General features: G+C 36.1%; 1 protein-coding gene across 1 annotated transcript in view; it reads left to right on the forward strand.

Annotated features, from left to right (window-relative positions):
* The window catches only part of MYO16 (myosin XVI), a 637,778-nt gene that overhangs the window by 207,548 nt on the left and 417,646 nt on the right, over nt 1-12,584 (forward strand). Inside the window, exon 12 of the mRNA XM_004382940.2 lies at nt 8,796-8,861. Coding sequence (XP_004382997.2) covers nt 8,796-8,861 — 66 coding nt within the window. The remainder of the gene's footprint in view (nt 1-8,795; nt 8,862-12,584) is intronic.

Consider the following 12,584-nt stretch of genomic DNA (forward strand, 5'->3'; position numbering starts at 1 on the left):
CAGACACTTTTTTAATGATCTTCAGCAAAATTTTGCTTGCATGTGATATTAATGATATTGTTCGATAATTTCCACATTTGGTTGGATTACCTTTCTTGGAAATAAGCATAACTATGGATCTCTTCCAGTTGGTTGGCCAGGTAGCTGTCTTCCAAATTTGTTGACATAGACAAGTGAGCACTTCCAGCGCTGCATCCATTTGTTGAAACATCTCAATTGGCATTCCGTCAATTCCTGGAGCCTTGTTTTTCGCCATTGCCTTCAGTGCAGCTTGGACCTCTTCCTTCCTATGCTATCTCCTGAAATAATTGAAAGTCTACCACTTCTTTTTGGTATAGTGACTCTGTGTATTCCTTCCATCTTCTTTTGATGCTTTCTTCATTGTTTAATATTTTCCCAGTAGAATCCTTCAGTATTGCAATTCGAGGCTTGAATTTTTTCTTCAGTTCTTTCAGCATGGGAAATGCTGAGCGTGTTCTTCCCTTTTGGTTTTCTATCTCCAGGTCTTTGTACTTGTCATCATAATACTTTACTTTGTCTTCCTGAACCACCCTTTGAAGTCTTCTGTTCAGCTCCTTTACTTCATCATTTTTTCCTTTTGCTTTAGCTACTGAACATTCAAGAGCAAGTTTCAGAGTCTCTTCTGACATCCATTTAAGTCTTTTCTTTCTCTCCTGTCTTTTTAATGACCTCTTGCTTTCTTCATGTACGATGTCCTTAATGTCATTCCACAACTCGCTGGTCTTTGGTCATTCATGTTCAACACATCAAATCTATTCTTAAGACAGTCTCTAAATTCAGGTGGGATATACTCAAGTTAGTACTTTGGCTCTTGTGGACTTGTTCTAATTTTCTTCAGTTTCAATTTGAACTTGCATATGAGTGATCGATGTTCTGATCTGCAGTTGGCCCTGGCCTTGTTCTGACTGATGATATTGAGGTTTTCCATAATATCTTTCCGCAGATGTAGTCGATTTGATTCCTGTGTATTCCATCTGGCGAGGTCCATGGGTATAGTCACTGTTTATGTTGTTGAAAAACGGTATTTGCAATGAAGAAGTCATTGGTCTTGCAAAATTCAGTCATGGGATCTCTGCCATCCTTTCTATTGTCAAGGCCATATTTTCCAACTACGGATCCTTCTTCTTGGTTTCTCACTTACGCATTCCAATCACCAGTAATTATCAATGCATCCTGATTGCATGTTCGATCAATTTCAGAATGCAGAAACTGGTAAAAATCTTCAATTTCTTCATCTTTGGTCTTAGTGGTTGCCGTGTAAATTTGAATAATAGTCATTAACTGGTCTTCCTTGTAGGCATATGGATATTATCCTGTTACTGAAAGTGTGTACTTCATGATAGATCTTGAAATGTTCTTTTTGAAGAAGAATGCAGTGCCATTCCTCTTCAAGTTATCGTTCCCAGCATAGTGGGCCATATGATTGTCTGATTCAAAATGACCAATACCAGTCCATTTCAGCTCACTAATGCTAGGATATCAATCTTTATGTGTTCCATTTCATTTTTGACAATTTCCAGTTTTCCTAGGTTGATACTTTGTACATTCCAGGTTCCAATTATTAATGGGTGTTTGCAGCTGTTTCTTCTCATTTTTGAGTCGTGCCACATCAGCAAATGAAGGTCCTGACAGCTTGACTCCATCCACATCATTAAGGTTGACTTTACTTTGAGGAGGCAACTCTTCCTCAGTCGTATTTTGAGTGCCTTCCAACCTGAGGGGCTCATCTTCTGGCAGTGTGTCACACAATGTTATGCTGCTATTCATAGGTTTTCACTGGCTAATTCTATTCAGAAGTAGACTGCCAGGTCCTCCTACCTAGTCGCTAGGTAACTAGGCATTCTTTTTAAGAGCATTTCAAGAGACTAAAGCTGACAAGCTGGTTTTAAATTTGAAGTTTCTCTCTGTTCAAGGACATTTTAAATTAAGTAGATAAACACATTTTTCCCAAACTAATACTGCCTCCTAGCCTAGTTATCTAAAGGCTCATCTACGATATACCGGAGCCCTGGTTGCACAGTGCTTAAGAGGTAAGCTATTATCCAAATGGTCAGCAGTTTGAATCCACCAGCCGCTCCTTGGAAACCCTATGGGGCAGTTCTACTCTGTACTATAGTGTCATTATGAGTCAAAATTGACTTAACAGCAATGAGTTCGGTTTGGTTTGGTTTTACACTACATTAAGGGATGCTATGCAATACTGGCCATATACAGGCATACCTCATTTTATTGTGACTCACTTATTGTGTTTTTACAAACTGAAGATTTTTGGCCACCCTGTGTCCAGCACGTCTATTGGCGCCATTTTTCCAACAGCATGTGCTTGCTTCGTGTCTCTTAGTCACATTTTGGTAAATTTTGCAATATTTCAAACTTTTTCATTATTATTATATCTGTCGTGCTGATCTGTGATCAGTGATCTTTGATGTTACTATTGTAAATGTTTTGGGGCACCATGAGCTGCACTCGTATAAAATGGTGAACTTAATCAATAAATGGTATTTATGTTCTGACTGCTCCACCAACTGGCCATTACCCCATCTCTCTCCCTCTCCTCGGACCTCCCTATTCCCTGAGACACAGCAATAATGAAATTAAGCCAGTTAATAACCATACAATGGCCTCTAAGTGTTCAAGTGAAAGGAAGAATTGCATGTCTGTCACTTTAGATCAAAAGCTAGAAATGTTTCAGCTTAGTGAGGAAGACATGTCAAAAATGGAGAGAGGCTGAAAGCTAGGCCTCTTGTGCCAAACATCCAAATTGTGAATGCAAAAGAAAAGTTCTTGAAGGGAATTAAAAGTACTACTCCTGTGAACACACAGATGATAAGAAAGTGTAACAGCCTCATTGATGATATGGAGAAAGTTTTAGTGGTCTGGATAGATGATCAAACCAGCCACAACATTCCCTTAAGCCAAAGCCTAATCCAGAGCAAGGCCCTAACTCTCTTCAGTTCTAGGAAGGCTGAGAGAGGTGAGGAAGCTACAGAAGAAAAGTTTGAAGCTAGCAGAGGTGGGTTCATGAGGTTTAAGGAAAGAAGCCGTCTCCGTAACATAAAAGTGCAAGGTGAAGCAACAAGTGCTGATGCAGAAGCTGCACCAAGTTATCGAGAAGACTTAGCTAACTATTCGATGAAGATAGCTACACTAAACAACAGATTTTCAACGTAGATGAAACGGCCTTAGGTTAGAAGAAGATGCCATCTAGCACTTTTCACAACTAAAGAGGAGAAGTCAATGCCTGGCTTCAAAGCTTCAAAGGACAGGCTGACTCTCTCGTTAGGGGCTAATGCAGTTGGTGACTTTAGGTTGAAGCCAGTGCTCATTTACAGTTCCAAAAATGCTAGGGCCCTTAAGAATTATGCTAAATCTACTCTGCTTGTGGTGTATAAATGGAACAACAAAGCTTGGATGAAAGCACACCTGTTTACAACATGGTTTACTGAATATTTTAAGCCCACTGTTGAGACCTACTGCTTAAAAAAAAAAGACTCCTTTCAAAATGTTACTGTTCTTTGACAAGGCAACTGGTCTTCCAAGAGCTCTGATGGAGATGTACAAGGAGATTAATGTTGTTTTCATGCCTGCCAACACAACATCCATTCTACAGCTCATGGATCAAGGAGTGATTTTGACTTTCAAGTCTTATTATTTAAAAAATACATTTTGTAAGGTTATAGCTGCCGTAGTGATTCGTTTGATGGATCTGGGCAAAGTAAATCAGAAATCTTCTGGAAAAGATTTGCCATTCTAGATGCCGTTAAGAACATTTGTGATTCATAGGAGAAGGTAAAAATATCAATATTAACATGAGTTTGGAAGAAGTTGATTCCAACCCTCATGAATGACTTTGAGGGTTTCAAGACTACAGTGGAGGAAGTAACTGCAGATGTGGTGGAAATAGCAAGAGGTTGTGCCAAATTGCATGCCCTTCAGCAGTGCATGAGAATTTATGCTTTCCACATCCTCATCAACACTTTGTATGATCAGTATGTTTTGTTTTAATTATTTATTTTTGAAATTCTAACTCTTCTGGAATTGTGTGGCAGTATCCCATTACAGTTTTAATTTTATTTCTCTGATGATCAGTGATGTTGACAATATGCTCATTTGATTATCTTCTTTTGTGAAGTGTCCGTTCAATTATTTTGTGAAATTTTAAAAACTTGAGTTGTGTTTCTTTTTCTTCTTGATGTGTAGGTGTTTTTATATATTCAGGATATCCATTTTTTGCCAGATATACATATTTCAAGTATCATCTCCCGGTATGTGGCTTACATTTTACTCTAACAGTGTTCTTAGATTAAGAGAAGTTTGTAATGATTACAAAATTCTTTAAGGTTAATACTTTCTGTGTCCAGTTTAAGAAATCTTGGCCTTGGTTATGAAACTATTCTGCAATATTTTCTTTTTGAAGTGATTGTTTTGACTTTCACATTTACGGTATTTGACCCATGTAGAAATGATTTCACATGGCATAAGGAGAGCACAAGATTGTTTCTCCCACACAGATATTTATGCTTTATTAAAAAGACAAAACTTTACCAACTGCTTTTTAATGGTACCCTTATCATAAATCAGGTGTCCATTGAGTGTAGTCTTTTTCTAGAATGTGATTTCTGTTGCACTGATCTGTTAGCCTGTCTGGAAATAAATTCTGAAATATCTTAATTATTGTAGCTATATAATAAATCTTGATACATGATAGAGTAAGTTCCCTAATTTTGTTCTTCAAAAATTGTTTTGGCTAATCTTGACCCTTGGCTTTCCATGTATATTTTAAAGTCAATTTATCAATTTCAATTAAATTTTCATTGATACCACATCGGCTCTATGGATCAATTGGGAATGATCAAGATTTTTACAATATTTGGTTTTCCAGTTCATGAAATAATATATCCTTCCTTTGGTCATCTTTAGTTTCTTTCAGGAATAATTTTTAGTTTTTGCATAGAAATCTTTTCACTTTTTGATAGATTTCTTGCTAGGCATTTTAAATGTTTTGATGATACATGTAATAACTAGTACCTTCTAAATTTCATTTTCTAATTGTTTATGGCTAATTTAAAGAAACACAATTTTGACTTTTTATGTTCATCTTTTGTCCACTGAACTTGCTAAATTCATATGTAAATATTATTCGTTCATCTGGGAATTCTTTGGGATTTTCTATATATATTGCTAGATAGTCTGCAAATAATGAAACTTTTATTTCACCCTTTCAAATCCTTATATCTTTTACTTTATTTTCTTGTGCTATCTCCCAGAGTAGGACTGCCTGGATGAATGGAAGTGACAGTAACAGGCATCCTTGACTCGTTTTCACAGGGAAGAACTTTCACCATGTTTTAAGCACGTTGTACTAGTTACATTTTATTAGGTTAAGGAAGATCTATTGCATTAATGGTTTTCTAATTTTTAATTTTTTAATCAAGAATGGGCACTCAATTTTATCAAATTTTTTTTGTAATTACTGAGATTATCATATGATTTTTCTTTTTTAACATTGTAAATTATATTTGTTGACTTTCAAATATGAAGTCAACTTTGAGTTTCTAGAATAAAACCTATTTAGTCATGGTATATCATTCTTTTAATAAATTGTTGGATTAAATTTGTCAATATTTTGTTTATGATTTGTGTATGTATTTTTACAGGAGGATAGTTTTTAATCTTCCTTCTTGCAATATATGAAATAGGTTTTTATATCAAGGTTCTGCCTGCCTCTTAAATAATTTGTATAACATTTGTTTATTTTGTATGTCAATGTTGAGAATAATTCATCAGTGAAAACTAAAGTTTTCTTTGTGGAAAGGTTTTTATACCTAGGTCCAATTTAATTTACAAAGAACTAGTTTGTTTTTTCTACTCTTATTGTGTTAGTTTTGGTAAGATGAGTTTTTCAAGGATTATTTTCTACCTTATTTAAATATCCAAATTCAGTGGCTTGAAAATTGTTCATAACATCCTCTCATACCTATTTTCATGTCTACAGGATTGATAGTGATATCATTCTTTTATATTAGTAGTTTGTATCTTTTCTTTTGTTTCCTCAATCTTCTTAGGGTGTTATCAATTTTATTAGATTTTTAAAGGCTTTTGATCTTCATCTACTGTTTCATTAATTTCTGCTCTTATATTTAATTTATTTATTGTACTTTTTTCCTTGTATAATTTGATGTACTACTTCCTTGAAGTGGATACTTAGATGATTAATTATCAGCCTTTCTTCTTTTCTAATATATGCGTTTTAGGCTATAATTTTCAAACCAAGTTTGCATCCTTTATTTGCATTCCACAAGTTTTGATACATTGTAATTTAATTATCACTCAATACAAAATATTTTCTTTCTTGCATTGTAGCTTCTTTTTTTATTCATGGATAAATAAAGGTATTGTATAATTTCTAAATATTTGCTGACTTTCTGGGAATTCTTATTGACTTCTATCTTAATTGTACAATGATCAGAAAACATACTCTACGTGACTCAATTCCTTTAAGTTTAATATAAACTGGTCAATGTTCAATTTAAACAAATGCATATTCTGCACTGCTGGTAACAGTGTTCTATATGTCCATTGGTCAATTTGTTAAATTATTTATTTCAAAACTTGTCTCCTTATTCCATGAGTCAGTAAGAAAATATTTTTAAAGTTCCCCAATATCACTGTGAATTTGTGTTTTTCTCCTTTTTGCTGTCAGATTTTCTTCATCTACTTGATGTTAGATTTTAGTTGCTAGAAATTTGGAATTGCTGCATCTTCCTGATTGATACATCCTTTTGTAATTGTGAAATGTTCCTTCTTATCTCTGGTGATGCTGCTTCTGGTGAGCCACAAGTCCCACCAAGCCGGTCTCCAGGGGAACCAAGCGGGTCTCCAGGGGTCGAGCATGGAGCAGTGTGTCCTGTTTGTAATTAGGTGTCAGCTTCTAGTCATGCTCCTGGGGACGTTTCTTTGCCAACTGGCTCAACACACCTATGCCCACCTCCATGAAAGCTTCCTGGACCTCATCCTTTTCTCAGTTTCCCCAACAGATGTATTTCAAGTGCCCAGAGCAGTCTGTGCCTGGCACAGAGTATGTGCTTAATTAAATATTTGTTAAATGAATATAGTGAGCCCTCGCGTGGTTGAAGGAAACTCAGGACTATTTTTTTAGCTTGCCTGCACAACCTCTCAATTTATTGAGCACCTACTGCATGCGTACCCCATGCAGAGCACTTGATTTGTGAACTCCCTCCTAGCCACGGTTCCTCCCTAGACGGGTGTTGTCATCTCCACTGCAGAGAAAAGTGGTATTGTTTTAGGGAGAGGGAGACACAGTGGGGGAGTGACGGAGTGGGGACAAGCCAGGTTCCATGCTGTTGGAGGGAGCCCTTTCCCTGTATCACCCCCTAAACATGCTAAACAGTCACACATCAGAGGCTTTTGCTATAGCTCCATAGTCTCTGATGGATTTACACATAACTTTGAAGACTTTACTAATCTGATCCTCAACACTGGCTGGGAAGTGTTAGTCTGGGCTTTTTTTATTCTTCACATTAATCAGTAGAAATTGTAAAATCTGAAGAGGGGAGGGAGAATGTGGCAGGTAGTTGGAGACTGCCTAGAATTTGGATCATCTGTACTAATCCAGGGGTTGGCTGCCTTTATGGCTGTTTTTGGAGTCTTTGGGTGGCAGCTCTCCGCTGCTAACCAAAATGCTGGCAGTTCGAAGCTGGTCACAGGTGCCTCTGAACACAGACAGCCCTGGCAATCTGCTTCTGAAACATCAGCCATTGAAAACCCTGTGGAGTGCAGTTCTAATCTGACACGCATGAGATCATGTAGCCATGAGTCAGAATCATCTCCGTGGAAACTAACAACTGCTTCTTACCTTCAAGCATACTTTCTGTGAAATGAGCACTGCTGTATCACCTTTTTGGTTTAAGTTATTATTGTTTGCATGTGTAACTAGTTTCGTCCTTATACTTTCAAATTTTCTAGCACAGTGGTTAAGAGTTCGGCTGTTAACCAAAAGGTTGGTAGTTCAAATCCACCAGACCCTCCTTGGAAACCCAGTGGCGCAGCTCTGCTCTGTCCTACAGGGTCGGTATGAGTCGGAATCAACTTGACAGCAACAAGTTTTTTGTTTGTTTGTTTAATATTTAAAGTTTTTCTCTTTCGATAGCACATAGTTACCATTTTAGTCCAGTTGATAATCTTTCTCTTTTAATTAGAATATTTAGCACCTTAAGATCTGATGTAATTAATGATTTGTTTGAATTTGGATCAACTATTTTATTGATTTTTATGTTTCCATCTGTTCATTATACTTTTGTTTCTCCTTTCCTGCTCTTTTTTTAAATTAGAAATTATATTTTTATTTGCTTTTTTGCTCATTATTGACTGTTTAGTTATGTATATTATTATGATTTTATTCTAAGACCACAGAGCACGTTAACACTGTTTACTTTCTCCTACATATGTTGCCATGTGTTTTAACTGTGTTTTTCTATTCAGTCTGGTCCTCACTTTAGGATCAGAAATTCTTAGAATCCAACCATTTCATTTGTCATAGCTTCCATAGAGCAAAGATTAATAGTTTTATTTCATTTGCATTTAACTTTTCTATTCCTTTAATTACAAACTTTTAAACAATATGCAGAATCTTAAGGTGTGATTTACACTTATTCCCTATATTGTACACAATAATTTTAAGTTATATAATTTCTAATATCTAGAGGTGATACTGATACAGTTCATAAACTGTTTATGTCTTTTTTATCCAACAGACTTTTATTGGAGACATCCTGTTGCTTGTTAACCCTTTCAAGGAGCTTCCAATTTATTCTACCATGGTGAGTATAAAATTTATAATATCGTTGAATAATATGAAATCACACTCACTATACATACTTGTTTGTATTAAATGACTGATCAAGAAGGCAAATGAACTTAACAATTAAATCATACTCCTCAGAAACAGAGCTAAAAAGCTAAATTGAATTATTGCATGATGTTAACAAATGATTTGTTCTGCGGCAACTGAAAATTAGATTTATTTTATCAAAAGTTTCCTCTGCACTTACAATGTGTAGTTCTTATATGATTGTAGTTATTAGACAGAAATCTAAAATTAAATCACTGACTTACAGTCATGTATTTTCCGTACATTCTTGCCTGATTCAAGCACAGTTGGTGGAGAGTTCTTATTTAAACATCTTGATGTGTTGTTGAAGAGGTTCAAGGAAGGTAAAGCCGTGAGAAAAAAGAAGGGGTAATATTACATTTGTACATTTCCCCAAATGACTTTTTATTATGAGAATTTCTGTAGGAGAAATTACTCTCCGAAAATTATTCCAGCTAGCTGAGAGCAGTGTGATACTTCGTTGTAATGGATGGCGAAAATTGTTGTAGGAGCTTTCTATTTTTCATGTAACCATAGCACAGTTCCTTTATGAAGCAGAACCCCTAACAGGGATTAGGAACATGGTAAACAGGGGCAGTGGGCAGATGTTCCTGAAGCACTGACACACTGTGAGGTTGGGAAGGAGAAAGAGAGACAAAGACAGAGAGAGAGACAGAGGGAGAGAGAGAGAGGGAGGTTACTCAGAGAATCAAATATACGTTCTCACAGAAATATCTCTCAAAAGCAAGATAAACCAAGTAAAAACCTCTTGCTGTTGAGTTGGTTCCAACTCATAGTGACCCTATAGGACAGAGTAGAACTGGCCCATAGGGTTTCCAAGGAGTGGCTGGTGGATTCGAACTGCTGACCTTTGGGTTAGCACCCAAACTCTTAACCATTGTGCCACCGGGGCTCCAGAGGCCAAGTAATGCTCGACTACTAACCTACATCTGCGCAGTTCACATCCACCCAGTGGCACCACAGGAGAAAGTCCTGGCAACGTGCTTCCGTAAAAGTTACATCCAAGAAAACCCTATGGAGCAGTTCTACTCTGTAAAATGTGAAGTCTCCATGAGTCGGAATTAACTCAAAGGCATTGGGTTGGTTTGGTTTTCTATACCCAGGATGGTCTTATCTTGAGGTCCTTAATTATATCTTCAAAGACCCTATTTGCAAATAAGGTCACATTTACAGATACTGGTGTTTAGGATTTTGAAATATCTTTTGGAGGGGCCTATCAGTACAGTTCAATCTACTACAGTGCCAGAAGATTATTTGCCTTCAGGGACCTGAGTTTGCTATGGGACTTCGTGCCTATTGTTATTTAATACTATGTGCGTCTATTACAGAAAACTTGGTATCTAAAGCATGTATTAACGTATTGTTCTTGGCTTATATTTATGGTGTCACAGTCAATTGTAGATTTAACAAGACTCTTGCAGTGAGACAAGTCAGTTTTGAATAAGTGAATAAAAAAAGTAAATATAAAGTGAATATATATAACTATTAAATACTTCCGTGGATCTAGAGGTCAAACTGTAAGTATTAGTCAGAATATAACATAATACATTATTCTAATAAGTTGTGATTTTTGATTGTATCTTGTGATGGAAAAAATATTTTGTGGTTTGTTTTTTAGGATGTCAAGAGTATGGCAGTTTCATGACTTCAGATAATATATCACACTTGCAGCTCTTTCAGAAATACTTGTTAGTAGAGAGAAGAAGAGACACATTAAGAGATGTATTTCATTATTAATTTAGAAATAAGATATAATGCATTGAGGATACTGTCAGAATAGTTCATTAAAACTTAAAATGGCTAATGCAACATGTAAAATATGTATTAACCTTTACACCCAGCATTTCCAACTGACTATGGCATAGAATGTAAGGGGGAAAAAGATGGAAAGGAAAATATATTAGGTAAAAGTACTGATATAAAAAGTTCACAATAAAAGTATCCACTTTTTGCAAGTCATAATGAAATTTAAAAGTGTCCAGTACTTTCGGAAGTTACATCCATTATGTAAAATCAAATAATACATACCTCCCTTGTATATAATAAGCCATAAAATGATAGATATTAGGTAGATACAAGGATTTAGTTTTAATGATGAATTGGTGGGTATTCTCTGTAGCAATATTACTACTTAATGATTTAGTATTACCTACTCATGTACTGAATCTCATTAAAAGTATCATTGACCTATGGACAAACAAAACAAATTCCCATTTCTTTTTGTGTCTCTTTTGATTATAATTGCATATATATAACTATTATTAAATTGTCATTTAGGATAAATTTTGTTCAAATAGTTTGGTTTCTTCTTGTGTTGATTAGCTTAACAAAAGAGGAAAGTAAAAAAATTGAATGGGATCATATCTATAGAGATAAACGCCAGGAGAATGGTTTTGAATTTCATTCTGAAAACAAAACAAAAAAGCCCATGTAACATCTGTGTTTTTTATTGTATTGCAATTAGCTGTATTACATTAAGGCTTTGCATAATATTTGTTTCTTATTTCTAGCATGTCGTTAATCATGAATGTAGAACGCTCTATTGCGGCAAACTTCATTCTGAGACACACGGCAGCAAGTAACCCAATCCATTAGACTTCTTTCTGCCATAAGCCATTTTGATCTAATGGTAACAATCACTGAAGGGAAGTGGCGTTTAGCAGGAAGTAAACAGATAGTTCTAAATGAAATTTAACCAAGAAGGAACGGGGTTCATTACTGTGCTGTCTGTTTATGTTAAAGACAAGCACCGTAACTCATTTTAAACACGTAGAGGTAGGGAAAAGAGAAGATAAAAAACAAAAACCAAACCCCTTGCTATCGAATCAATTCCAACTCATAGTGACCTTATAGGACAGAGTAGAACTGCCACATAGTGTTTCCAAGGAGTGGCTCCTGGATTTGAACTGCTAACCTTTTCATTAGCAGCCTGAGCTCTTAACCACTTCTCCACAGGTCTCCGTGGGGACTTTAGTAGTGGTAATAAAGAGAAGAGGTTGAACAATTCTGTAAAAAGACAGAGAGTAAGAGACTAGTAAGAAGAGAAGGTCAATTGATGACATAAGTTTTGAACTTGTGAGTCTGGGAGAGTAAGGGTATCAATATAAAAAAAAGAATTTAAGAGGAGAAACCTTGATTTAGGTGAATATATGGATATTTGGAGGTTAAATTACAGTGACGTTGAGATTAGATATTGGGTGCAAGATCAGGAATAAAGTAATTCACATAGATATTTCATCTCATAAGATTTCAGGGTCCACACCACATTTCAGAATAAGGTAGAAAAGTAACAGAAAACAAAAATAAAGGAGCAGAAGAAGGCAGTGATGACAATGCAACCAACAAACAACCCATTGCTGTCAAGTTGTTGATTACAAGTCACAGCGACCCCATAGGACAGAGTAGAACTGCCTCATAGTGACCCCATAGGACCGAGTAGAACTGCCTCATAACGACCCCATAGGACAGAGTAGAACTGCCTCATAACGACCCCATAGGACAGTAGAACTGCGTCATAGTGACCCCATAGGACAGAGTAGAACTGCCTCATAACAACCCCATAGGACAGAGTAGAACTGCCTCACAGTGACCCCACAGGACAGGGTAGAACTGCCTCATAGTGACCCCATAGGACAGGGTAGAACTGCCTCAT

The sequence above is a fragment of the Trichechus manatus genome, unplaced genomic scaffold (genome assembly GCF_000243295.1).
Source record: "Trichechus manatus latirostris isolate Lorelei unplaced genomic scaffold, TriManLat1.0 scaffold00102, whole genome shotgun sequence".
NCBI classification, from domain to species: domain Eukaryota; kingdom Metazoa; phylum Chordata; class Mammalia; order Sirenia; family Trichechidae; genus Trichechus; species Trichechus manatus.